Source organism: Plecotus auritus (assembly GCF_963455305.1).
Source record: "Plecotus auritus genome assembly, chromosome: 3".
In the NCBI taxonomy this organism is placed as follows: Eukaryota; Metazoa; Chordata; class Mammalia; order Chiroptera; family Vespertilionidae; genus Plecotus; species Plecotus auritus.
Genome location: NC_137772.1, coordinates 45,908,767 through 45,933,096, shown reverse-complemented (window position 1 = coordinate 45,933,096; position 24,330 = coordinate 45,908,767). Strand labels below are relative to the sequence as shown.

Below are 24,330 nucleotides of genomic sequence, written 5' to 3'. Positions count from 1 at the left end.
AAATGTTTGTTGCTCCAAGGTGGTATTTGATGGAACCTGCCTATAAGGGCCTACGTGTCCAGTTTTAGATGGGTGACACCCCGCTGTGTAAAATTAGTAGCTGGCACACTGTGGATTCCCTAGAATTGCCCTTGAATTTCCTGTGCTCTGCAGAGCACACATCCAGGTAGATGCTTTGAACAGGCAGCCTCTTGTTTCTTTGTTGCCGTGGTTTACATTCAGGAATATGGGCTTAACAGTTACTGTTTAAGCGCATTCTTCTGTTGTAACTGTATTGTTGTTACCTGAGATAGAGTGCCAGATAGGCATGGCTCCTTCTATAGGACAGTTGAGGGACAAGAGAGAAGAGAGACAAATGAGAGCTCACTGAATATTATTACATGCAGAATAATACGTCTGAGGTGAAAGTGGGCATGGTATCAAGATTTGGAGGCAGAAGGAAGGAGGAATAACCCTCAATTATTAAGCTCTAGAAGGAGTTGTGAATGTAGCAAATGGAAGAGGAGTGACATTTATATACAACCCAGTTTGCAAAATAGCCTTCCATGTGTCTAGAAAAGGACTTTTAAAAACATAACACCACACTACGTACTCTTCTACAGCATTCTAAAATTAATAACTTATCTTCCCCAGTCCGTACACATAGAAGTAATGATTGCGTAGTATTCATTCGCCTGGACAAACTGGTTTATTTAACCATTTACCCGTTGTTAGACATTGGACCCTTTCCAGCTTTTCATTCTTGTTAGTGCTTTACTGAAAAATTTTATATTTGCCTCTTTATCTGTATGTGTGTTGTTATGGAGTGCATGCTGAGAAATTGCGTTGTCAGGGCAGTAGAATATTCATTTTAATATTCAGTTTATACTGCCAAATTACATTCTACCAACAGTGTGTGAGAATACCTATTTCTCTACATTTTCACCTCTAAGTTTTTCATCTAATATTATAAGTGACATTATCATGTTATCATTTAACTTGGCATTTCCCTGATCTGATTAGCACTAATTTTGACCATCTTATCATATATTGATCTCCACCCCCCCTTTTGTGAATTGCTTGTCCAGGTCTTATACCCATGGTTCTGTAGTTTCCTCTTGGTTTAAATGATTTGTTTTCTTAAATTTGGATGTCAATCTTTGATTTGTTATAAATGTTGCACTCTCGGCCTATTGCTTGTCTTTTAAACTTATGAGGACTTTGAAATGTGTACTATAATCAGATTTATCAGACTCTTCCTGCTGGCTTCTCCAAAGCGACAGATTTATTTTTCTGTATCTCCCAGAATAACATGTGGGGATTCAGTGACACTGCAACAGTTTCATAGAGAGAGGAGTTGATTCCCCCATTTACCAGTGGAACTTTTCAAAGCGGCCCCTTCGATTGTCTTCACCAAGTGGCTATTTTCATTTTTGCTAGTTTGAAATGGAAAATAAGGTACACATCATTTGGAAAACACTTAACTTTTTTTCTTAATCCTCACCTGAGGATATGTGTTTACTTTAAAGTGATTTGAGAGAGAGAGGAAGGGAGAGAGAGAGAAAAATAACAACATCATCAATGTGGGCGAGAACATCAATCTCTGGGCTGCCGTATCTGTTGGATGCTGATGCTGAGGCAGGTCCTGCTGACAGCATGCTGCATGTGGACTTCCTAACATTGCCTTTGCAGTGACGGGAGAAAGTTACGTTACCATGGGCTATGGGGGCCACAGGCCTGACCAGGCATGAGGTCTGGATTGAGAAGAAAAGTCAAGACAGGAGAGAGAAAGCTCGTGGTTGTCTTGTCTAGTCTTAGATGGAAGAACCATCCTCTTGGAAGCAGATGATGGAGTCATTATTCTGAACTTCCTATGTGAGGTCAAAGCTCTGATTCCTCATCGTCAGGTGGTATCATATCACCCCAGTTTTCTCTGTAAGGAAAATGAGGCTGAGAAAAATCTAGAGTTAGTGTTATGCCATGTTAAGACCCCAACCCTAATTTCTGCTTAGAATCAATCTTAGTATTATGGAAGGGAAGCTTCCATGAGTTTCTTATCCCCCTCACCAGACACTTTGTTCATTTTATTCATCCTGTGAAATAAAAGCTCTTGTCCTATTTTACAGATGAGAAAACAGAGGCTGAGAGATTAGCTAACATAATCAAGGGCACACAGTGGGTAAATAGAAGAACCAGAGCTAAAATTCAAAGTTCATGCCTTCTCCCCATACCGATCTTCTTTCAAAGTATTTGCAAAAAATGCACAAAGCTACTAGCATAAGAAAAGCTCATTTTTTTCTTCTCCCTTTAATATTAGCATGTGTGCTACTAGGAAATTGTCTCCACCAAGTGGCTATTTTCATTTTTGCTAGTTTGCAATGGAAAATAAGGTACACATCATTTGGAAAACACTTCACTTTTTTTCTTAATCCTCACCTGAGGATATACATTTATTTTAAATTGATTTGAGAGAGAGGAAGGAGGGGAGAGAGAGAGAGAGAGAGAGAGAGAGAGCGAGAGAGATCAATCGGTTACCTCCAGTACTCCTCCTGGCCGGGAATTGAACCTGCAACCTTTTGGTGTATGGGCCAATGTTCCAATCAACTGAGCCACCTGGCCAGGGTGAAACACTTAACTTTTGGGTAAGGGACACCTTGAAGGTTTCCTTTAACAGAATTCATTAAGGCCACTACATTTTACTAATTAAAATTTCACAGTTGAATAAGCTAGTGATTTCTGTTTATTGCTAACCCATGTTCCTTTCAAAACACCACTTGAACTTTAGCTGAGAATAATTTTCAGCCAGGTTGTTTTTTTAGTATATGCCATCTATTTTTGTTAGTGGGAATGTTTGCCATTTCTTACAAGAGAATTAACTATAAATTATACTTCAGAGAACTTCTAAGTAAATATGTTCATGCTTCAGCACCTTAATGTGTTAATTAGCTATTAACGGTGTCAGTAAATTAGACCTGTCAAAAATAATGGCCTCCTTGACTAGTTTTTACCACCACTTCACTTGATGGTTTTACTTATAAGGTTTGCCCCGAGGAACTGTTGAAAGCAAGGTTGTAGAGGTCTGCCTTGCAAAAGATAAATTCTGAGTTTGTTGGCAGTCACCAAAGGCCTGAGTCTGTGGGTATTTTAAGGACTGGTAGCCCCTAATTTACAAAGCTCAGGCTTACAAACAACTGGACTGCATTTATAGCTGGCAGGGGAGCTATCCCTAGGAACCCCAATCCCTGCTCTTTGCTCCCCGTTTTAGAAAATCTAGCCAATGATTGTGCTGGTGAAGTGCCTTTTTTGTGCATGCGACAAATTAGCAATTTATTTATTGGTACTGTTTTCCATCCAGAGAGGGGTGCCTTGCCCTCAAATCAGGGTTTTGAGTGGTACTGAGGAAGGACCTGACCACATCAGAACCTTGCTTTCCCATCTCTACTCCCAAACATGTGCCAAGGGCTGAGATGGGAGACCTGAGTGAGAAACTCAGAACAAAAGGGTATGAGTAGTGGTTAAATAAAGTTTAAAGGCTGCTATTATTTTCCCAGTCATATTAAGAACTGAATTTATCAGCATGGGATTCTAACCACTGTTCACCATCTGGGAAAATGCATTTTGTGGTCTAAATGGTCGGACTGCAGGACTTACCCTTTTGCCAGGCTCCCGCATCTTCTATTCATAAAGCCTGTAAGGTTATTAAAGTAAATGCAAATTAAGGTTCACGGTAAAGTTTTGTAGGATAGTTGTTTTTTTACACATCTATTATTGAGGTGACATCATACACACGCTGTTTTGTCCGTTTAGTGATTTCAGTCAAGAGTCAGCTAAAACACCTCAAAACCATAGATTAAAATAAAGCTATGAAGAACCCACACACTGTCCCAGTATCCCTGGTGATAAGTGATGAGGCGGTTGTGGTTCTGGTAGACTCCCTTTAACCTTGCAAGGAACTCACAGGCTTCTCTCTATCTGGGCTTCTTCCTACCTGCTCCCGGGTTCTGGTAGAGGGACTTGAGGACTGAAGTTTAAAATAGAGCAGGTCAGTACTGGGCAGCAGTCCCCCGAGAGCCCTACAGCATGATCATTGCTACCAAAATGAGCCTCCATTACCCCGTTTTGCTCAAAATGTTCCCGTTGCTGTTTTTGACGGTCTCACACTCAGTGAAATGATTTTGTTTGGAAGTAGTTCATGCTACAAAATAGAAGATGATAGTCATTGCAGTCTGAATATAAGGGGGCCTAAATTTGTTCAATTAAATAGAACATCTTCTGTGAACTCTTCAAAATGGATCATAGGAATAGGATTAAAACTTAACATTTCATTCTTTCCCAAAGAAACATGGACTGGAGGCCACCTGCCAGCATTATTTTCTGAGTTTATAATTCTCATAGTCTTAGAAATATTACTCATTACAGCTTTTGTCTGAGGACACACAACAAGTAACTTTCAGTCTCTTGGCATTAATAAGGTTTTTCAGATTAACAAGTTTAATTCCAAGTGTAAACCTAAAGTACATGTATGTTCATTTGCTTAACAAATATGTACTTACACCTAGTATGGGCCATCACTGTTTCAGACTGAAATATAGCATTTTTTCAGGCTGAAATGAAAATGTCCATATGTGGACAAGCTTATTAGTTTAAATCCTGTTAACATTTCTTAGTGTCTGGATGAAAGCCAGGCTGAAGTGTATCATAACCATGGCTGTGCAAATAAAAATATGTGACTAAGGAAATAAATGTTGTAGAAGAATGATCAAACAAACCAACAGAACAAGCTTTTAGAATTGCTTGAAAGCATCCATTTATATGTAATCAGTCAATTTAATAATTATAAGCTATTCTTGCTGTAAATAGACAATGCTTTTTTTTTAAACCACGTTTTATCATATGTGCCCTGAAAAATAATACAATGCATTAAAATAATTCTTAATTTAGACTCCTCATGGCTCATGATTATATTTTAGTTGCTCTCATTTACAAGCTTTCACTAATATTGGAAGATTTCACCCTTTGGGAGGTCTTGCTGCCCAATGATAAATTTTATAAGGTCTGAACCATTCAGACATCTGTTTAAAAGTTCCTTTGTACAAAGGAGTAAGAGGCTGAGATAGTGGCAGGTAATGTTTTGCACAGTGGAAGGCAGCATCACCTGGATTTTATAGTCATATCGGTATGGAATCCATTTCTGCCTCTTACTAATTATCTCTGGCATATCATAGAAACTTTGCTTGCCTCAGTTTCCTCATATGTGAATAATAGCACCCAGAGAACTAATCTGAAGATTATGCATAAACTGAACTTAAAAGTGTGTGACATAGAACAGGCACTCCATGTAAGCTAACTTGTTTTCCTTTCTTGCTTGTCTTACCCCGTGTTTTAACAATTACGGTTATTTCTTTACTTTTTTTTAAAAAAAAAAAACACAGAACAATCGTTCAGGAGGACAATGTAGAACGAGAATTTCTCCCTGGACAGCCACCTGTTTTATGTTAACATGTAAATGACCTACTCTAATTGCAGGTTATATCCAGGCATGTAGAGGACTTATGATTGCCGCTGTCAGCCTGGGCTTTTTTGGTTCCATAATTGCCCTGTTTGGAATGAAGTGTACCAAAGTCGGAGGCTCAGAGAAAGCCAAGGCTAAAATTGCTTGTTTGGCTGGGGTTGTATTCATACTGTCAGGTAAATAGTAACTTTCTCCCAAACAAGGTACTTTCACCATGTTAATGAAATAGCACTCACTAACCACGGTCCTTTCCCTCTGATACATTTTAGGGTTATGCTCAATGACCGGTTGTTCCCTGTATGCAAACAAAATCACAACGGAATTCTTTGATCCTCTTTTTATTGATCAAAAGTAAGTACTCACCCCAGTCTGTATGTTTCTAGCTCATAGGAAATGTACATAAAATCATATTCTAAATTAAGGTATGGAAATTTTCTCCATGGCTTATGAAAAGAAAGTGAGATATAAGGGCTACATGCTATTTGATGACATCATTTAAGAGTAAACATTTTAGGTGCTACATTGGCAAATGATGCATTTAATTACTACATGAGTGTTACATGTTGTCTTGTTTCTAAATAACTTAAGGTGTTGGATTTAGAAATCTAAATTTCATCCACCGGACACCATAAAATTGAAGCTGAATGGAGGGAAAATAGAATAGAAGTGTAAGATGGGGAGGAAAAAATGATGAAGTTTGAGAACAGAAAATTGAAAGCTTGCCTTGATTTTGTCCATCCAGAATGGTATTTGCCAGATGCTAAGCTCTAGGCCAGTTTACATCTCAGACATTGAGATTAAAACTGAAAGGAAACTGTGCTTCTGAAGATTAGAAACATTCTAATGATATTTAAATGAAATATTATTTTTTATTTTTTATTAGCCTTTTAAATTTGCTCTGTTAACTATGGCCTTAACATGCTCCACCTAATAAACCTTTATATGTAAAAAAAAAAAAAAAAAAAAAAAAACACCGCACGTGATGCAAGCATTTTTTTTTAAATGCTCTGGGAGTGGCACAGACACTCAGATGTGACTGGTCTCAGTTGCAGGTGAATGCTTTGGCATGTACAGGTCAGTTTGCTTGTTGTTGTTTTAACTATGGGCTGTTGCTTTTTATAGTTTCCTTGGGCTTATTTCTTTGCATTGGGAAAACCCCACGGGTACCAAATTAGAAATAATGACATATCAGATGTTTTGTCGTTCATGAGAGTATACCCACATACTGTGGGGAGCCATGTGGGTATGCTGCCCACCAGGCTGGTGATTCTCTTTCTGTCTTTAGATAAAATGTTATAGAAATTTTTAAAAAGTAATCTCTGAAATGACTGGTCAGGTCTACATTACTTTTTTCCAGTGGATTTAGAAATATTCAGAAAAATTGAGTTTCTAGTTCTCTCTTTAGTATAGTTTATGCATAAATAGTAAATGCTTATATAATGAAATGCTTATATAATGACATGTAATGAAAATAACAGCTAACACATTGAGTCCCTCCCATGTAGCAGGCAGAGCATTGCAGGTATTTTTTATTTTATTCTTACAACAGCTTTATGAAGTAGGTTTTCTTGGTACTCCCCTTTTTTTATTTTATTTTTTTTAAATATATTTTATTGATATTTTACAGAGAGGAAGGGAGAGGGATGGAGAGTTAGAAACATCGATGAGAGAGAAACATCGATCAGCTGCCTCCTGCACACCTCCCACTGGGGATGTGCCCACAACCAAGGTACGTGCCCTTGACCGGAATCGAACCTGGGACCTTTCAGTCCGCAGGCCGACGCTCTATCCACTGAGCCAAACCGGTTTCGGCTCCCCTTTTTTTTTAAATTGAGGAAAGAGTTCAAATAATGTGTCCACCGGAACTTGGACTAAACTAGAAGGCTGATAGAACTACGACTCAAACCAGGTGGCCAAACTCTGGAATGCTTGCTCTAAAATGCATGGTTTATAATATTGGGCTACTTTATCATTTTTGTTACAGTACGCTACATATATTTTTCATTAAGAGAGTTTCTTTTGTACATTTAAAAATGGCTTTTATTCTGAAATTTTATTAAATGGGAAACAAAAACAACTGTTTTAGTGTAATTTTTACTCTTCTGCCTATGTTAGAAAAATGTAGTTATAAATTTTCAATAATGATATTTGCACAGATGTACATGACACCAAATATTGAGCATTGAGATGAAAACTGAGACAACTCCTGAAAATCAGAAACATTTTAATGATATTTAAATGAAATGTTATTTTTCATTTCAATGATACATTTTTATTTCAGAGTTTAGTATCATAAATATAGAGCAAAACTGTATTTCTCTTGGTTTATTGTATTAAGGACATTGCTGACTTTTCTGGATTATCTTTCCTACACATCACTGTTTTTTTTGTTTGTTTTTTTTAACTTTTTAAAAAAATGTATTTTATTAATTTTTTACAGAGAGGAAGGGAGAGAGGTAGTTAGAAACATCGATGAGAGAGAAACATCGATCAGCTGCCTCCTGCACACCTCCCACTGGGGATGTGCCCGCAACCAAGGCACACGCCCCTGACCGGAATCGAACCCGGGACCTTCCAGTCCGCAGGCTGACGCTCTATCCACTGAGCCAAACCGGTTTCGGCCACATCACTGTTTTTATTTCCCTGACAATTATCAAGGATGTCAGAAACTTAAAAATAGTTTTGACCTTTCCTCAAAGGTCACGGCTAATTCATGTATGCACCGTAACTTACACGTGTTCTTTGTGTGGTTTTAGTCTGTGCTGCTCTATGCTCAGTCACCTTATTCAGTTTAGTACATTAGAATTTCTTATTCTCCTTTCATATTTTAGTGAAACTCAGTTCACTAATTATGGATTCTGAAAGGTTTTCCTCTTTTCCACATTCTTGGTGCCACATTGAACTATCCTGTTCCCACTCAGCCTCCCAGCATTTCTCTTTCCATCTATGCCTACTCACGCCCTCTGTGTCTGCATTCTCATCTGCAAAATTAGGCTAATGCTAGTACCCCTCACATAGAGCTGCTGTGAGAGTTAAGAGAGGTTGCTTATAGGATGTCAAAAAAATGTATTCTCACACTTTGAATAATTATAAAGGCAGTGTTTATCAAAGTACATTTCATTTTCAAAACTGAGCTGTCAGCTGTTAAACTGTGTATGCATTTTTTTGGGATGCCCTTTATATATGTTCAGAACTGATTAGAAATGAGCAAACCCCTGTGTTAGCTATTACTGTATTGTATTGGCTATTATTATTAAGACTAGAGGCCTGATGCATGAAATTCGTGCAAGAGTAGGCCTTCCTTCCCCCGGCTGCTGGCACCGTCTTCCCTCGCAGCCCCGGCTTCATCTGGAAGGACATCCGGTCTAATTAGCATATTATGCTTTTATTATTATAGATTGCTTTTTGAATTGCATGTTGTATTTAAGATGTGGCTTATCTTTATAGATGTCTTCTTTATTAAGTTCTTCTGCGGTGACTTAAAATATAACACCTACAATTTGCCAATTTACCTGAATGTAATTAAAAACACAAGAGCTAGGGATATGTAAAACAGCAGAACTTACAGATTGGTAGTATTTATAAGTAACAGGCCCTCCATACCAAGGACTTATAGAAAATATAGATTTTTTTAAAAAATCCTGCTTATAAAAACATGTTAGCTCTTTGCGATAGGGACTATTTTTCTCACTCATCATGCACAAAGAAAGGCCTTCGATAACTTACATAAAATCCCTTAGATCAAGGAGTTGTCAAGGCCTCAAAGTTGTAAATATGATCAGATTCTATCCACCTACAATGATAGAATCCTATGTAATGGAAGGGTAATATGCAAATTGACCCAAATGACCAGTCGCTATGACACACACTGACCATCAGGGGGCAGACGCTCAATGCAGGAGCTGCCCCCTGGTGGTCAGTGCGCTCCCACGGGGGGGAGTGCCGCTCAGCCACAAGCCGGGCTGATGGCTGCCAGCGCAGCGGTGGTGGCGGGCGCCTATCCTGCCTCCTCGGCAGCGCTAAGGATGTTCGACTGATGGGCTTAAGCCATCAGTGGGACATTCCTGAGGGCTCCCGAACTGCGAGAGGGCGCAGGCCAGGCTGAGGGACAGCCCCCCCCCCCCCCGCCCCGAGTGCACGAATTTTTGTGCACTGGGCCTCTAGTAGAGACATAAAAATGATGTGACATCTAGAGAAATTTACAGACTTCTTTTAAAAAAAACTCACTTCTGTGCAAACCAAGTCGACTAATTTGACTTCATCTATTTTCCCTTTACCAACACCTCTCATAGAGGAGATGAAAATTGAGAAGATTGATAAGCTGCAAATTGTCTCTCAACATAGAATAAACAGATTTCATGTCTTAAAATATGATCTTTGAAGCAAGATTTTCATTTGGCTTATTCTAGGGGGATACACTCCTTAGCTGACATTTGCTAGAATTTAGTGATGTGTGCCTCTGATTTAGTTTGTATGTGAACTTAGAATATGTCAGGGAATCAAGGCAGGGCCAAGCGCAGGTGAGCTGAAATTTGGAGGTTCTGACTTTCTTCAGTGCCTTCACTGACCTGCACGAGAGTAAGTTCCTTGAAGTCAGAAAACATCTATTTCACCTCTATCTTACTCGCCTAGCACCGTGCCTGGTAAGTGAAACTCTTACCTGTAGTGCCAGTCCTTTCATAATTAGCAGGAAAGGTTTCTGTTGTCCCCGCAGACAGAGGAAGCCTCTGAGAGGATGGATGTAGAAGGCACACTCAACTCTCCTCCTACCATCCTTAGCACATATTACTCTTCCTAACACCAGCTACTGCCAATTAGCATCTATCCCTTCAGGCCTAGAAGGCAGGTGAGTGTCTAGGTGCTTAGGAAGGGCAGTGAGAGCTGCTCTGTGCATGCCCTAGTTTAAATTTCTAGTGAGCATATACTTGCTCTCCCATACCTAAACCCTAAAATGCACTGGAAAATGGTTCAGGCCTCAGAACCTAGTTTTGTTATTGGCTTGCTTCTGCGGCTGTTGTTTTTCTTAAGAATTCTGTATTAAATGGACTGAATCTTCTTTGTAGATTTCTAGCACATACTTATATAAGGCCCATCTTGGTTGCCTAAATTAGGAAAACACAGCTAAGGTCATCAAAAAGTTCCCACTACATGCCCTGGCCGGTTTGGCTTGGTGGATAGAGTGTTGGCCTGCGGACTGAAGGGTCCCAAGTTTGATACCGGTCAAGGGCACATGCCTGGGCTGCAGGCTTGATCCCCAGTGGGGGGCATGCAGGAGGCAGCCGGTCAATGATTCTCTTTCATCATTGATGTTTCTATCTCTCTCTCCCTCTTCCTTCCTCTCTGAAATCAATAAAAATATATTTTTTAAAAAAGTTCCCACTAAAATCCTACTATGTGCAAGGAACTCAGTAGGCACTTTGTTGAGAAAAAAAAAAAAAAAGAGTGGCTTCTAGGGTATAGTTGGACTAAAGATCGTGGCAGGAGCATGGCAAACACTATCACACTTACGTTCAGTGGCTATTTATTTCTGAAACCCTTCCCTTCCCACCACTTATCGGGAAGACTTTTCTTCCAGGCTGCAATCATTTGACAGGATTGCGATCTAAACGAGTTTCATCTGATTCTGGTTGTGTTCTTCCATTTCCCCATTTTTCTCCTTTGGTTTTGCTTCCTTGTTTTCATTCAAGTTACAATTATCTTTAATGATTCCTGGATGGGCTCCTGCAAAGCCTTAAAAACTATTTCTCAGTTCTTCCCTTTGGGCTGTTTCAAACTAAATTACTTCTTTTTATTATAACAAAACCTACATAATCTCCCAAACACACCCCCCCCCCCACCCCAATCTACTCTCCTGCAAGCCTATGGTAACAGACACCCCTTAGCGATTCACCTTATCAGGGTGTTAAAATTTAATTACATTATTTCCACCTTTGTATTGTCGTCCAAACCACTAACTTCCTGAATGTCTTGCTTTTTTTTCTTAAATAAACTATTCCAAGTAAGATGTGATTGACATAAAGGAACTTGTTTTCAAAGCATGCAAAGTTAGAGGACCGAACCAGTTGCCCTAATTGAGCAAACAGGTGATCACAATCTTAGAGTTATTCTCCTTTAGTATATGAGATTTATCATTAATGTTTTGGCTGTGATATTTTCATGTTTGGGTCTTACCTGCAGGGTTTTCTATTTTCCGAGTTTTTAAAACCATTTTTAGAATGGTTTTAAACATTTTCCTTGGTGAAGTTGAAATGAATATAGATCTCACTAGGTGACCTTGCCAAGACATTGAACTTCTTTCTTCTGTCCTTGTTATAATTTGATGAATTATGGAGGTTTGTTTATTCAGGCTTACTCCATTCATGAGGTTATTTGGAGAATGGGTTACTATCAGAAAACAGCTCATAGATTCTTGGATAAGGGATTCCGTAGAAATGCCACATGAACAAAACAATGCAACTGTTAAATAGTGAGGTGTTGTTCTGTGACTGTGTTTGGTGGTAGCCAGGCCACTTCAGACCAATTTATTTGATGCTTTTGTTATGCCAGCATGACCTGAAAATCAAGTGTTAGACATCTGTGTTTTGTTCTTACTGACCAGTAATGAATTCCCCATCCATGCCAGTATGCCATGCTTTCTGGTCACTCAGCTTGTTACCACCCCTAGCCCTCCAGCCCTTTCCCTCTCCTCCTCACCTGCTGGCTAACCCCTGCTTCTCCTGCAGGACTTGCATTCTGGGTGAGGGGCCTCCTGGCTGCTGATGTTGCACCTCATGCTTCTATCATAATCCTCCTGGGAGATTAGCACTTGCTTATTGGTGCATCTCCCAAACCAGACCAGGAACATCTCAAAGCAGAGATCATGCCTTGCTGATTGTTGGAGTCTCTTGCAGCCAGTCCATGCTCCATGACATTTGCAGCAAGGATGGTCAAGCAGCAGTGCTGTGTGACTGTCTGTCTGTCTGTCTGTCTGCATCTCTCTTAGAGTAGAAAGACGTGAGCATGCTTGTGGCGATTTTGGTTAAGTGAGTGAGGAGAGGAGGCAGCATAATGTATTGTTTAAGAGTGAGGACCCACATGTCCCACCACTTAGAAGAGCACCTGACACATAGCAGGCTCTCAAGAAATGTTGAATTAAAAACTTTTGTTTGAAGGCATGTTTAAAAATTATTGAGGTAGCCCTGACTGGTTTGGCTCAGTGGATAGAGTGTCGGCCTGCGGACTCAAGGGTCTCAGGTTCGATTCCGGTCAAGGGCATGTACCTTGGTTGCGGGCACGTCCCCAGCGGGGGGTGTGCAGGAGGCAGCTGATCGATGTTTCTCTCTCATCAATGTTTCTAACTCTCTCTCCCTCTCCCTTCCTCTCTGTGAAAAATCAATAAAATATATATTTTTAAAAAATTATTGAGGTAGAAAATATGTTGGTGAGGACATAGAGCAACCAGAACTCTCATACACTGCTGGTGGGAATGTAAATGGTACAACAATCACATTGAAAACCTGTGTGGCAGCATCTATGAAATCTGGACACATGACCCAAGAATTACATACCTAGGAATATACCCAACAGAAATGCATCCATATTTTTACAAAAATACATGTGCAATGTTCATAGCAGCACTATTGTAATAGCCTAAAATGTCAACTACCCACATGCCTATCAGCAGTAGAGTGAGTAAACAAATTATTATATATTCCCACAGTGGGACACTAAAAGACATGAGAATAAACCATCTACAACCATTTGGATAAATCTCAAAATTAGTAATGAATGAAAGAAGCCAGACTCAAAAAAATACATATAACATGGTTCCACTTATTTAACTACAAGGACAGGCAAAACAAACCTGAGCTGTTAGAAGTCTGAGAGAGGAGCAGTGACTGGAAGGGGCACAGTGAGGCTCTAGCGTATTGATTCCTGTGGCACATGCATGTTGAATTTGTGAAACTTGACCTGTGCATACTTGTGTATGTAAATTTATTAAAAGCTTTAAAAATTATTTTTTTAAAAAGGAGTAAGGGCCCCGGATCCAGGCTACTTGGGAGTAAACCCCAGCTCTGCCACTTATTAGTTGTGAATCTTGAAGAAGTTACTTGTCCTTTCTGTGGTCTGTGTTCCTCGTCTATAAAATGGGTAGTAGGTACTCTGAGGTTATTGTGAGAATTAGACAAGGTAGCACATTTCAGCTGTTTAGAAGTGTGCCTAGCACATAATAAGCACTCGGTAAATGTTAGCTATTATTTTAAAGGGTACTGGCCCTTAAGCAGAGTATATTAATTTACCATTTTATTACCTTATACAGTATATTAAGGCTAGCCATTGAGAACTATAGACTGAAATATTGGAGACATAGTAGAAAGGATAATTGTTGTAAGATACTTGGCTCTTGAAAGGGGTCTAACATGAAATTGTTGTAAAGAAAGAAGGCTTGTATAATTTCTTCTCTTTATTTCTCATCACCTCATTCATAGCATTGAGTTAGAGGTACACAACAAATTGAAATTGTCAAATGGATAGTCTTGAAGCCCTTCTAATAAGAACCCACTCTGCATACGTCTTCCTCAACACCTGAAATGTTTGGTTCTGAAATGTTTTCGGGTAGGCTGCTGAGGATTCTGAACAAAATGCAGATATGCTTTTAATTGATCCAAATTTTTTTTTGCTCCAAGTTTATCTGTGTATTTTTCTCTCAACACAAACAGATGTGCACACCTGTCTCCACAGATTCTTGACCTGTGCTCGCCAGTGCTGGTCTTGCCCTAAAGTGTCTCGGGACAGTGTTGGTTGTCTTCAGAATTTGTAATCTTGAAGCACAGCCCCTCTGCAGTCAGTTTACCCAGATTTCAACGTTTGTGTGTAAACATGTTATTGTGCCTACTTGGAGTATTGTAACCCGGCATATCATTTCTCAATGAAAATGCAGGCTCAGTAAACTCCCAGTTATCCACATGAATGGAGACCAATGGCATGGATATTGCTAAACAACTGATTTGTTTTTGAACTATGTAATTTTGGGGACATGAGATGTTCTTTGGATAATATATTGTTATACTGTGGATGGGTTATTAAGTTCCCATGAATAATAGGCAAAAATCTGAACTCCTGTAAAGATACCTACTGAACACTTTACAAGAGGGAAGGAGGCAGAGAGATTAAGAGGCAGGTTTTAGAGTCAGACCTCTGCTCAGACCCTGGCTGGCTGACAGAGATAGCACCTCCTGCTTGTGAAGGTTAAGGATGAAAGGAAATAACATAAAACACCCATCACAGCGGCACATGGCATGTGATCAATAAGTGTTACAGTGTACCTGTATTAATATATAGAATGTGTAGAATTCTGAACTACCCTAATGATAATACATGGAAAGATAATGCATGCATGTCTACCATAAACTAGCCACTGAAAAGCAATTTAGAATTGGCACCCCCCCAAAAAAAATCAGTCTTTATTTGGGGTTTCCTAAATTTGATAATTCTCCATGAAGTTTCCATATATAAGTAGACATTATTATTGAAATCATCCCATTCTACTTTAGTCACCATTGGGGAGGCACCTGCCACTTTTTAGTAGTCTCATGTGGAGACTTAAGTGAAAAATCTCGGGGCATCTTTCAGGCAGCATGAGATAACTGTTAAATGATGTGAATTGCATAAGTGAGACTAGACTGCAACAGTGTCAGGGAGAAAAAAAGGCACTAAACATCCTGCTTCTAGAATGAAGAGTATTTGGGGGAAATGTTTATTTGTAAATAATGCCGTTAGGGTACTTATTTAATACTAGAGGCCCAGTGCACGAAATTGTGCAGGTAGGATCCTTAGGCCTAGCCTGCCATCAGGGCCATCTTCTGCCTGTTCGCCAGTCCCCAGGCCGAACGCCGCCTCCACCACCGGGGCGGGTAGGTCGCGGGTACGCCCCGCAGCTTCTGGTGGCGGTGCCTGCGTGAGCGGCCCCGAGCGGGCAGTGTGTTCCATCAATGGCCAGCTCGGTGCATGCACATGGAGGCGAAGTCATTGGCGCCCGCTTTCCCGCCAGCCTGAGCCCCCGAGCAGCCAGGGATGAGCTGGGGATCCCAACAGCCTGACAGCCAGCCTGGTCCTCCTGCCACCCACCCCAGTTCCCCCATTCACCATCGCTGATCCATCAGAGCCTGCAGGCCGGGGGGAGGGACCAAGAGGTCAGCCGTTCCGCCAGCTCTCCAGTCCCCAGTCTTGCCCCACCACCACCCACCTGCTACCCCGTGGTTCCCCGTGGTTCCTGCGAGTGGAGGTGGGAGGGGGTGAAGGAGATGAGGGAGGGGAGGGACCAAGAGGTGGTCAATGCACCTCATGGCGACTGGTCGAGCAGTCGTTCTAGTTGTTAAGCTTATGGTCCCTGGCCTTTTATTATATAGGATAAAATCCATCCATGCAGTTATATAGATCTTGGATTTTATAAGCCTCTGAGTAAAGTTTATTTTAGATGGTAATCTTTAAAAGAAGGCAAACTGCCTTGGCCTGTGTGGCTCAGTTGGTTGGAGCATTGTCCCTTACAACAAAAGTTTGCAGGTTAGATTCCTGGTCAGGGTACATACCTAGGTTGTGGGTTCAATCCCATTTGGGGCGCATACAGGAGGCAACCGATCCATGTTTCTCTCTCTTTCTCTCTCCCTTCATCTATCTTTAAAATCAATAAAAACATATCCTCAGGTGAGGATTTAAAAAAATAAAAGGCAAACTAATGGAATTCAATTTTAAAATGTTAACATGGATTATATATGTGTATTTTCTAAACTTCAAATATTTTTATATGTATTTAGTTGTTTTAAGGTAATTGGAATATTTATTTTGGCTCCTGCCATTTGTTTATTTATTTTTTCACAAATAGGATTCTTTTATTTGTCACCATTAAATGTCTGAATTTTAAACAGATTCTTGGACTGGAGGCTCATATCCATCAGCTCATTCAACTTTAGCACCTGTCTCATCCCCAATAGCTTTCCCAGAACTGCTACCTTCACCATGAAGCTCCATGAATTTTCCCAATTCAAACTTGGACTTCTTCAGCATTTTGATTTCTCTAACAAAGACATCATGGAGCGGATAAATAGATTGGCAAGCCTTTTCTATGTCTTTTCTAATGCTGTCTAGAATCAGTTTCTTGACCACTTCTTTCAAGTCATTTGTCTGCACCGCTCAGGTCATAATTACCATCATCTTCTTCCGGATTTGGTGGACCTGCTGATGCTGAGCATAAGAGGTCTTCCAAATCCGATTGTTGCTCTTTTTAGTAAAACCAACACAGAATAGACAAAACAAATAACCATTGGTAGTCTTGACATTGACATGAGCTTCAATCATGGTCTGCCACTTCTTGACCATGGAGCACATTTTGTCACGGGTAAGATCCAGGTAATGGAAATTAGGCAGTTTTTGCCCTGAACATCCTCAGTAATTAGCTTGAATTTTCTAAACGCAACTTCATCATTCTATAGATCAGTTAGGCTCACTTCAAAAACAAGACCCTTGAGAACATTTGGTTCCTTGAGTTCTCATGACTAGTGTTTTCCCAACATTTCTTATATTGACCATAGCGGGTGCTTTCACATCACACCAATCTGTCTTAGAAAATGGATCAACCACTTTCTTCTTGGCTCCCTTTTTGCCGCCTTTCGTAAGGCGCTTGTTCTTGCCCACGGCCATGGTGTTGCTCAGAGAGCCAAATGGCTGGCTCCTGCCACTCTTGATTAAAATGAGGAGTAGAACTATGTGTTTTTGGGGGAGAAACACCACTATCCTGATGGTCAAAGACCTGGCTCCTAGTTCCGCGACTTTCAGCAAGGTCACTTCACTTCTTTGGGATCTTAAAAGGATGTTATTTTCATTCACCAAACAGTTTTTGTTTTGCTTTTAGAGGAGCTGATTTTCTCTTGTTCAAGTCCAACATGTCCTGATTTTAATTATTGCACTCACCTTTTCTTGTGCTGGGTGAAAAGATAGCCTGAGGGAATTTAGAAAAATTCCATACCCCCGAGCTCTGAGCCACTGAGAACATAATGAGCCAGGGAGAGAGAACACACATGGCTTTTGAAATGACAACTGAAACCAGTGCACTGATCGCATTTTTTATATTAATGAAGTCTTCTACTTAGCTGAGGTGTGCATGAAAGGAAGGAGTGATGGCTAAGAGCTCAGGGTTTGGATCACAGTTATGGGTTTTAAATCCTGGTTCTATCCACCATTTACTTAGCTGAGATATGGGTCAAGTAATTTAATCTCCCTGGGCTTCAGTTTCCTCATCTGTAAAACCCATCTCTCAGAATTGCAATGGAGGTCAAATATGGTAATATGTGTAAAAAAATCTTGGCACACAAAAAAGTTCTGGTACCATGAGCTGACAGTAATAGTAACTTTTGTCACCATGGACATTTACTTGAACCACATCTATATGGATTTGGGAGAACAGGTAATGTTTATTTTGAAAAAAAAAATGCTCTTCTGATTCTATTGTTACATTTCATCACACTTTACTGTAATTGTTTGCTTAATGTCTGACTATTCCTGCTAGACTGTGAGATCCTTGAGAAAGGAGCTATGTCTCTCTCATCTACCACGAAACACATGAATTAGCACGAGGTTTAGTCTGTAGTTTCTGTGGTGGCGACCAGGGTATGCTTCCCAGCTCCCCATGGATGGCAGATCAGGTGGTAGCAGGGGTTTGAGTGCAAGGAAAGCAAACATAGGAGGTGAAGATAAATAACAGGTGTTCCTCAGTCCATTCCCTCAGGATTACTGTGAAGGTTACAGGCTGAAATAGGAATTAAAGTATGAAAGGCATCAGAATTAAGGCCATCAAAGTGGTTCTAGTTCTGGTTCTCTCAACGTGGAATGAGAGACGTGAGCACAGCCTGGCGGATGGGAATAACTTCATCCAATAGTTTAGAGCAGTGGTTCTCAACGTTTCTAATGCCACGACCCTTTAATACAATTCCTCATGTTGTGGTGACCCCCAACAATAAAATTATTTTCGTTGCTACTTCATAACTGTAATTTTGCTACTGTTAATGAATTGTAATGTAAATATCTGTGTTTTCCGATGGTCTTAGGCGACCCTGAAGAAGCAGCGGTTCTCAACCACTAGCAGGGTCGCCTAAGACCATCGGAAAACACAGATATTTACATTACAATTTATTAACAGTAGCAAAATTACAGTTATGAAGTAGCAACGAAAATAATTTTATGGTTGGGGGGTCACCACAACATGAGGAACTGTATTAAAGGGTCGTGGCATTAGAAAGGTTGAGAATCACTGGTTTAGAGGCTATTTCAACGCCTTTGATCTTTATGGTTCTTTTTGGGGAAAATTTTAAGTGCATAATCTGTGTTTTAATGTCTCTGAATTTAAGTACAATTTCCCCTTCTACTCATTTACTAAATTTGCATTCAATTACATACATGAATTAAAGTCCTATAGGCAGCTTTGGATTAGTCCTACCATCTGAGCAGAATATCTGAAAGAGGCCCCCAAAACAACATTCTGATCTATGAGGTTCTGTCTTCAACCTGCTGATCACAGAGCCCTCTGGGGTTAAGCAGAATTTTAGCCTTTTAGAATAATGAAGACACTTCCTTGATTGTAACAGCTCAATAAGGAGACCACACAATGAGAGGGAAAGCTGGTCTAGGGCCAGGAGGGTATTGTTAACAAAAGAAAGACCTGCAACCAGATCACCTGCAATTTGGATAGTCCTCTAAGGTGTTGAAGTCAGCTTCTTAGCGTTACCAAAATAAAGAAAGAGTTCCAAGCAGAGATAGTTTCCCAATCAGTGTCAAGGAGGTGTCCTCATGGCAAACCTGAGTGGAGAGCAGATTGCTCTCCTCAGTCCTGACTTTCAATAATGGAAGTCCATTTTTGCCAGATCATGCACACTGATTGGTATGAATTCAAGTAACTGTGAGTGTGTCTGCTAAACATGTCTTTTAACAGAATGAAGAAAGAAAAGTCTCTGAAAGAGAAAGCACCAAGTCACAAAAGCCCTCACATCCAAATTGTTAAAAATTATTGGTATAGACATGGAGTCTCTTAAAAACTTCAACTCTAAACTGGTACTACCACTCTCATTAAGTGTTTGCCTCCAACAAAAATCACAAGGAAATTCAAATGAAAATGATATTTTCCTCGTATTGGAGTCTATATTCAGTAACCTTAAGAAAATTAACATATATTTTAAAAAGGAATAAGTGAACCAATTTTTAGTATAAGCCAAACTCTTGGTTCTTAAATCCCTTCAGAAAGTTTCAAGATGCTTAAATAAATATACAGACAATTGCTGACCTTTGAGCTGCCTGGGTAATGTGTCCACTGATTTGTCACAACCCTGCACACGTTTACATGTTCTTTTGAATCCATAGCACCGAGCTCTGGTGGTCAATTAGAGACTTATTTTTAATCAACCATGGTACCTGGCACGGTCAGAAAATCTCTGACTATTTCTTCCAGAGTTATTTACATTAAGTTAGACTAACACATAGTTTCAGGAGAGAAGACGGTGTAAAATCTGGTGTGTGTGTGTGGTGGGGCGGGGGGGGAGATAGAGAAAAGTGGAAAGTATCATTAAATTGTAATCTTATAACAGTGCCCTTCAAATAGAAAATTTCAGTATGCTATTCATCTAGTTGTCTCTGCAGTAAGAGGAAGAGAATGGGTGGGTATGATGCCAGCTTACTATAGGACTTTTAGATGTTTTAAGGTCAAATGATGTGCACCTACAGTTTGGCACTGTGCTTGTTTTATTTGCATAATTTTGTTAAAACATCTTAAAAGCAGGGCTGATGTGGGAATTCCAGGACATCCCTTGTAGATGGACAACATATTTAATGAAGGTATCATTTATAAAACTGCCAATTCAACACTCTTAATCTGGCCAGCTTGCTTCTTACCTGTGCCCGTCTCTCTTCAGTTCTCTTTTGGACTGTTGTGTGCAGACTGAGATGTTTTTATCTACTTACCTCCAACCTTCTGTTTCTGCCATTGCCTCTGATGCTACCAGTCGAAGTTTCTAGGTTCCCAGAGCCTAATCAGGGCTCCAGGGCAGGATGAGGTGCTTACAGCTAGGCCTTGCTTCCACTATCACCTTGATTTCCAAGGAAAGGCAACACAAGAGTGAGGAAAGGAGGGATCCCAGGGCAGCATGAATTGTTTGCATGTCTCCTTCCCAATTACAAACACAGGCCATGAAATTGCCGCTGTAGTCACATCTGAAAATAGGCAAATGGACCATAAGTCCTTAATTTTGTAGGTGTTGCTTCCTACTTGCGCCATATGGTGGCCAGGGCCAGGCTATTCCACTACCCACCACTGCTGTGACTCAAACCACCCAGAAGACCTGCCCAGCCTGCATGGTGACACGGCTCATAGAAAGAGATGAGACAAATTCAGGACAGGCACGGGCCAGCTGCTGTCAACATCATGGTGTGACCTTGATACCACACTCTGGCCCTGCCCTGCACCTGGTTCAGGGGGTTGGGCTGGGGATGGAGTTAACCTTGGCATGTCTTTCTTACCCTCACTTACTTTCCTTTCTTAGTTCCTCTGTGGATTTTGTATCATCAGACCTTCCTACTGTGACTTCACTTTACAATGAAAAGCACCCTTAGGTAGGGAATGGCAACATCATTTTTTCCCTTGCAATGGCAGACTATGGGCCAAAAAGTTTGAGAACCACTTCTTTATTTAAAAAAAACAACACCACTATTCTTCAAGAATGGGATAGACAAACAGGAGAAACACATAGTCTCTGAGATTTGGGTATACTCTTATGCTTTATTTATTTCTCTGGGGATATGTAATCAAGTGATGTCTATAAAAACACTTTGAGAAAAGTTTGAAACATTATATGGATACTAGTGGCCTGGTGCATGAAATTCGTGCGCATTAAAAGGGGATTAATTAGAGGAAATAATTTAATATTGCTATTTGCCCTTTCTCTATAATAGAAGTGTCAGAGATGAAAGAAAATTAGTAAAATGTATATGAAAACCTTCCTCCTGTCAGAGTCTGGAGCGCACCATGGGACCCAGAGTTAAGTCCCCGCCCACCCATATGTGCCTCAAAATCGCGTGAGACCCAGACCCGGCTAGCCCCCACCCCCATTGGGCTAGATCCAGACCTGGCCAGTCCCACCCTTGTCAAGCCCTGCCAGGCAGGGGACATAACCTCAGGTCCCCTGGCCTGGTGCCAGGATGGGGGACGTGGCCTGAGGTCCCCCAGCCCAGACCAGGGCAGAGGGCGTGCCTTGAGGTCCCCCGTCAAGCCCTGCCAGGTGGGGGACATGGCCTGAGATCCCCTGTCAAGCCCCGCTGGGAGGGGGGCACAGCCTCAGGTCCCCCATCAAGCCCCACCAGCAGGGGGGTGCAGCCTCAGGTCCCCCATCAAGCCCTGCTGGGCAGGGGGCGTGTCCAGAGTTCTCCCAACCCAGCACTGGGGGTGCACCTTGAGGTTCCCTGTCAAGCCCCACCAAGCAAGGGGGCACAGCCTCAGGTCCCCTGGCCCAGTGCTGGGGCAGGGAGTGTGGTCTGAGGTCCCCCGGCCTGGTGCCGGGGTGGGGGGCACAACCTGAAGTCCCCTGTCAAGCCCCACCTTGTGGGGTGTGTGGCCTGAGGTCCACCGGCCTGGCGCTGGGGTGGGGGAGCAGCCTGAGGTCCCCTAGCCCAGTACCAGGATGGGAAGCACACCTTGAGGTCCCCCATCAAGACCCGCCAGGCGGGGGTTGTGGCCTCAGGTCCCCTGGCCTGGTGCCAAGGCGGGAGACATGGCCTGATGTCCCCTGTCAAGCCCCGCTGGGTGGGGGGTGCGGTCTGAAGTCCCCTGTCAAGCCCAGCCAGGCAGGGGGGCGCAGCCTCAGGTCTCCTGGCCCGGTGCTGGAGTGGGGGGCGCAGCCTGAGGTCCTCCATCAAGCCCCGCCGGGCTGGAAGTGCAGTCTGAGGTTCCCCAGCCTGGTGCTGGGGTGGGGGGCACAGCCAGAGTTCCCCCCGACCCAGCACTGGGGGTGTACCCTGAGGTCCTCTGTCAAGCCCCGCTGGGCAGGGGGCGTGGCCTGAGGTCCCCTATCAAGCCCTGCCAGGTGGGGGATGTGGCCTAAGGTCCCCTGTCAAGCCATACAGGGGCGGGGAAGGGCGTAGCCTCAGGTCCCTCGTGATTGCTCGTTAAGGCTCCTTATGGGAACTTAGCTTCAGCTGTGGATGCAGCCATCTTTGTGATGGAGTGATGGTCAATTAGCATATTCCCTCTTTATTGGATAGGACAACATGTTATTACTTCCTGTACAAGCTCTAATAGCAAAAATTATAATTAGCATTCAGTAAATGCTAGCTAGTAGTGTTACTGTTTAACACCCTCCAACCCCCTTAATAAGAAGCTGTAATACTTGTGTAATACTTCCTCACAGGTATGAATTAGGAGCTGCTCTGTTTATTGGATGGTCAGGAGCCACACTCTGCATAATTGGTGGCGTCATATTTTGCTTTTCAATATCTGACAACAACAAAACACCCAGGTATGAAAAAGAAACAAAATGACCTTTTAAAAAGTACTATACTATTCTAAATCACTACGTGTGAGACATTATAGATAGTTCATGCTTCTTAGAAACTTCAAAAAACCCAGAATTGGGAAAGGTTAGGTATATATTGTAAATATATTAAACATAGTAAATACGATATTGAATAAAATATAGTTAATTATAGTTTGTTTGTTTTTTAAGCTCATTCTTACATCCCAAAGCTAATTCTGGAAGTAGAACCATGGGTCTGACTATCGGGGCATTCTTTACTTTGGCCTCATCATAATTTTCACATAGAAATTGCTGATGAAGGTCACTGTGGTCTCCTACCTTCCTGGAAGATAAGTTTTAAATAATGGTTTTAAAGGGTAATCACCGAACAAATGAAAGAGCCAGGAGTTTCTTCTGTAGAGATTATAACACCAGCAGTTCAGAACTGACTTTGAAACATTTCTTGGGAAGAAGGCTAACTGGAAGTAATCAGGGGGACTTGGACTTAGCTATGGCAGAAGTAGGGGGAGAATGGATTCTTCCCATTTTTGTTTGCCCTACGTGTAAAACAGAATCTACCGAACTGTGTTTTGCCTTTCAGAATGGGATACGCATACAATGGGGCCACATCTGTCATGTCTTCTCGGACAAAGTATCATGGTGGAGAAGGAGATATCAAAACCACAACCCCCTCCAAACAGTTTGATAAAAATGCTTACGTCTAAAGAGCACTGCTGCAAGGTGAACCGTTCACAAAATGATCCATCAGGGCTCTCCTATAATTAACACTCAAACTATTTTTAAAATATGAATTTTTGAAGTTGTTGATTGTATGGATGTAAATGTTCTTACATAGTTATAGACTAATCATTTTCTGTTATGGCTTTCTATAAAAAAAATAAACAGGTTATTTACAGGATTTGTATATATTTTATCCCTTCCTAGCAGCAAAGGGGGTCAGGATGTATTTTCTAAAGCAGTCTTAATCAGATTTGCAGTCTTTGTCCCCATTCCTTATGATTCTTTCTTCATATATTTAATAGAAAGCATATAACGAGTGCTGTCTTGTAAACAGTAAGTCATCTCAGGGGGCAGTCTGAGACTATTCCTCAAAAGACGTTGGGGTTGAGTGGACATGTTCTGGCTGCATGTAGTGACTTCTAGTTTCTTGCACCTGTCTGCCTACTGTCAATCACAGTGCCTGCTCAAGGAAGGGCTAAGGGGCCAAGATGTTACGGCCCATTACCTGGCTAGTCCACCTTAAATAGCTGCGTAGGCTCCTCTGATTCAGAAAGCAGACTCTGGGGTGGAGCA

At 41.4% G+C, this 24,330-nt stretch overlaps 1 protein-coding gene and 1 pseudogene across 3 annotated transcripts in view; one reads left to right on the top strand and one right to left on the bottom strand.

Annotated features, from left to right (window-relative positions):
- The window catches only part of CLDN10 (claudin 10), a 118,405-nt gene extending 94,471 nt beyond the window's left edge, over positions 1–23,934 (top strand). For both annotated transcript variants that reach the window (XM_080659131.1, XM_080659130.1), the window contains exons 2-5: positions 5,506–5,667; positions 5,761–5,842; positions 22,912–23,019; positions 23,618–23,934. In XM_080659131.1, coding sequence (XP_080515257.1) covers positions 5,506–5,667; positions 5,761–5,842; positions 22,912–23,019; positions 23,618–23,741 — 476 coding nt within the window. In that variant the 3' untranslated portion in view covers positions 23,742–23,934. The remainder of the gene's footprint in view (positions 1–5,505; positions 5,668–5,760; positions 5,843–22,911; positions 23,020–23,617) is intronic.
- On the bottom strand, positions 16,427–17,167 carry LOC308244830 (small ribosomal subunit protein eS1-like; annotated as a pseudogene). The gene has a single exon. The product of its transcript is annotated as a small ribosomal subunit protein eS1-like (transcript).
- Positions 23,935–24,330: the final 396 nt, after the last annotated feature.